This window comes from Megalops cyprinoides, chromosome 15 (assembly GCF_013368585.1).
Source record: "Megalops cyprinoides isolate fMegCyp1 chromosome 15, fMegCyp1.pri, whole genome shotgun sequence".
NCBI lineage: Eukaryota > Metazoa > Chordata > Actinopteri > Elopiformes > Megalopidae > Megalops > Megalops cyprinoides.
The window spans coordinates 4,015,747-4,019,982 of NC_050597.1; the positions used below are offsets into that span (position 1 = coordinate 4,015,747).

Sequence of the window (4,236 nt, forward strand, 5' to 3'; positions counted from 1 at the left end):
ATCAGAAAAAAACTTGGTAAGGATGTGGAGAAAAAACTGGATATACGCACGCTAAGTCCCTCTGGTATGGACAGAGATGGGAGAAACAGTGTGTTTGATGCCACGCCTTCGGAAGGCACCTGCTCCGGTCTCATCCATCTCTCAGGTATTCTAAGGCTATTCGCGGTTGACTGACAATTGTGTTGCAACAGTGAGCACGAACATGCCGTGACCTCTCAAAATATGAACAACCGCATAAAATGTACCAACAGAAGTCCTCCGCAAAAGCACGAGGTATAGCGAAAATAATTATAAGTATATATAATATATGCGTGTATGAGGAATTATGGCTTTATAGTAGGCCTAAGTATTTGATATTCATGTTCTAGCACTGAACTTTTATGAGCCTGTGCCACCTTTTTCTTGCGTTTTGATTTCAGAAAAAAACCCAACTGATAACAAAAAAGTCTAAGTCTGTATGTTAAATATTTCTTTTACATTTCAGAATTTGAAATAAAAACTCCAGTGTCCAGATCGAGCAGATACTGAATTATATAGGTGTAAACATATATTTATATGTAGTATACACACATTTATACTGTTAATAGTAACAATAATGTTAGCAGCAGCAGCTGTAGAAATAATAGTAGTTTGTATATGTGCTTTTCATTAACAGCACATGTCATGCTAAAGTTAATAACAATTGTAAGATGACTTGTAAGATGACTTGTCATTGCAACTAAACCAAATGAGCTGAACGCAAGTTCATCATATGTCATTATCATCAATCTGCACATGTTTATGGTTTAACCCTGCCCCTTGTTACAGCATTCAGATGCTTTCTTCTCCACTGAAAGATTATTACCCTCCTGTCCGGGGGAGGTCTAGGAATGTGAAGGTACGTGTCAGTGTAGTTTTTTTTGTTTTTACAGAACACATTGAAATGATGAATATTGAAAGCTTATTTGAACAGACTGATCTGCTGAAAGGTTGTATTGTGGGACTGTCTTGTTTGCCGTCCTCATGTTTAAACAGTCACTGTAGCAAGTAAAAAAGGTAGTGCGATAAAAGAGGAATCACTGTTTATTATTGGATGTGTAAATGTTTCACTATGCTGGAATTAAAAATGCAAGAAAAATATGTTTGTGAATCAATGCACGAGTGAGCTATTTCAAATACATTGTGTAACTGATTTTTCCATTAGCTCAAGGAAAAGAGACATCAAAGTTATCTGCAAACCTGCAGTATCCATGGAGATGAGTTATGCTAAGTAAGGCATGCAAAAGTAGGTAAAAAAATCCCAGCGTATTCAAATAATCAAAAGCCCAAGTCAAATGCTTGCTGATGATTCCAGAACAGATTTTGAAGTGCAGAGAGTAACATCACTCAGGGGACATGCAGAAAAAGCCATGCAGAATGACAGCATCCAGCAAATTCACATTTTGTGTAACAGGATATGATGTTTTATAGTTCATTTACAGAAAGTAGAATCTATTCAACAATCTGAATTCATCATTAAAGAGGTTTCAGGTCAACAACAATCACACCTGCAATGTCCCTATAAAGTTTTCTTACATATGAAATTATTCATAAAGCATTTTTTTGCTAAAACAGACAAGACTTTCAGGGAACAATGACCCCTCCATATGCTTTCCTCTATTGGATCAAGGTGGAGTTCCACCTCATTCTCTACACATCTGTGTAGAGGGTCCTTCCCTCTCGGTCCTCCCAGGTGACGTACACCCTGGGCCGGTAGGCCACCTTGGTCACATCCAGCTCCGGCTTGCACAGGTACCAGGTGTGCAGGATGTGGTCCACCTGCTCCTGCCTGGTGATGCCGTGCAGGCGCTCCTGCTCTTCCTCCTCCTCCTCCTCCTCCTCCTCGGTCCTGACGGGGGGGCGGGGAAGCCTGAGCCACACGTCATCGCGCATGCCCTCGAAGAACTGCACCACGCACTTGCGGGCGAAAACGCGGGCATGCAGGACGCAGGTCTCGTCGAAGAGCTTCTGCTCGATGTCCAGGTAGTTGCTCCAGTAGCGCGTCTGCAGGAAGGTGGCGTGGTCGAAGCAGGGCTTAATGACACGCCCCACCGCGCCCAAAAGAATGAGGAAGAGCAGGATGGACCAGCCAATGGCCTGCCAACAGACAGGAAAGGGGAAAGACATTACACACAATGAGGCCACCTTTATGCACAGCCATATATTTTTCCATTAGTCGTTAGCCATTATAGTCATAATAACCATTCATTTACCCACCCTGTGGCAAGCTATACATTCATTCACAAAACATAAAGCCCACTTATTCACACACCTCCATAGGGTTGGTTTGTACTTTTCCACCGTTCTCACAAAGGGTTTGTGGATGGGAAACAGGAAAAGACGAACCATCTAAATTTGTGTTGGCCACATATATGTAAGGTTATGTGAGAAACATCACACGCACACGTCCCTGAGGCAGGCGGGATTCACCTGCGAGTAGCAGCGGACATAGCGGGACACAGCCTTGCGGAAGGTGTTGTTCCTGAAGATGGCGTCCTCCTTGCAGGGCACCTTGGCCATGATTTTGACCATGTCCAGGCCGGTGTTGTTGGGAATGCCAGTAAAATGCACAGGGTCCACGCTCATGCTGAATGCACAGATAAAACACTTCCCATCCAGCAGGGTCACCAGGATCCACACCATCGGGGCGAGAAGAGCTCTCTGCGTCATGGCCGAACACAAGTACCTGCAGGAGCCACACAGTCATGGTGGTACTCTTACTGTAAATTTACGGGACAGCATTCAGCATTCACGTGGGAACCCTTCAACAGGACTCAGATAGCAAAAGGACAATTTATGCCCTGACTTGACTGGGAAAGTTTATGGACAAAGAGGTTTGATCAGACCTAACCCAACCAGCTAGAACAAGCTAAATCTTTTATCTCACTGAACCCAGCTTAACCCTTTTTTTTCTCTCCAGACATAAATATACAAGGCTGTTTGATCATACACACCTGAGAGAAAATGTATTTATTTTGGTGGACCTGCTCCAGACTTTCAAGATACATTTTCTGCCAAAAATTACACCGGGCATTTGCGTATTTAGAACAATACGAAAGGCAGCTGTCTACTAAAGCTTTTGTAAGTGTTTGTTTGCGGACTCTTTCTACCATCAAGAAGCATACACATGTTTAACAATACCATAGACTGTGTTTGAATTCCTATTATTCACGCTAGGGAACACCGGTTTGGTGGCATATGAACCAAACTCTTATCTGCCTAATGTTTGCACGCAAAATAAGTCTGATTTTTTTTAATATAGGGTCTACTGCACTAGAATTAAAACTTAAATTCATATATTGCTGGTACATACCAGTTTACCTTTTATTCGGTCCAAACGGCATTTTTTTATCCTAAAATATTAATACAGCTATTTTCTTCAGCTGTGAATGCTGTTTTCAGGCGACCAACTCCAACCAAAGACATGAAATATTGCAAGCATGTTTAAATACAGTATGTAGGACTTACTTGACAACGGCTGGATTTTTTGTCCTCCTTCCAACTGGCCGGAGCCATTCCTCCATCATCACCCCCGTGTGCCGATTGATTAATACGCCCAGTAAAAACAATATTATCGGCGGGACGAACATGACACCCAAGGCATATATTTTGTTGTACTGCGGAATGCAAGGGCAGTTAAAGTCGAAGCTGGTGTACAGCTTAACGCTGATCAAGGCCAGTATAACACAGATGCCGTTTGAAATAGATTCTGAGTTTGATTGGAAATATTGCAAGACTAATTTCAAGCGATCCATGGTGTATTGTAAACACGCTACAGGTTGATGAATACGGTTTCAATTAGTTACCTCAGTTATGGTAATTCTAGACTAATATTGTAACAGTGTCTACTCGACTACTTAGGCGAATAATTTGTGTATACATAGTATATACAGACGAAGAAAATGGTTTCAACAATGCAGTTTTTATAATGAATATGAATAGATATGTCCCAAGTTCAAGCAATTGTAAAATGTGATCTATGGGACTCACTGTACCGTTCAAATCTTTCCATGGAAATGTAAAATTGATTCCATATTATTCCTTCATAATGTTGAAATGAACGCATCCAAAAGCTGTTTGGCAAGCTTCAGATATATAGCTACGCAAAAGTAGTCTTCTATCAGTGACCGGGCAAGTCTAACATTACACCTTTACTTGCTGGGAGAGGCTCCACCTACATCTCTTCTATTCAAATATCTGACATCTCACCAATTCCAG

General features: G+C 41.7%; 1 protein-coding gene across 1 annotated transcript; it reads right to left on the bottom strand.

The window, feature by feature from the left end:
- Positions 1-1,668: 1,668 nt before the first annotated feature.
- Positions 1,669-3,773, bottom strand: calhm3 (calcium homeostasis modulator 3). Its single transcript, XM_036546171.1, has 3 exons — positions 3,487-3,773; positions 2,449-2,704; positions 1,669-2,115 (listed from the first exon to the last, which is right to left on the bottom strand). The coding sequence occupies exons 1-3, from the start codon at positions 3,771-3,773 to the stop codon at positions 1,669-1,671; spliced, it is 990 nt and encodes a 329-aa protein (XP_036402064.1).
- Between the last annotated feature and the right edge of the window lie 463 nt (positions 3,774-4,236).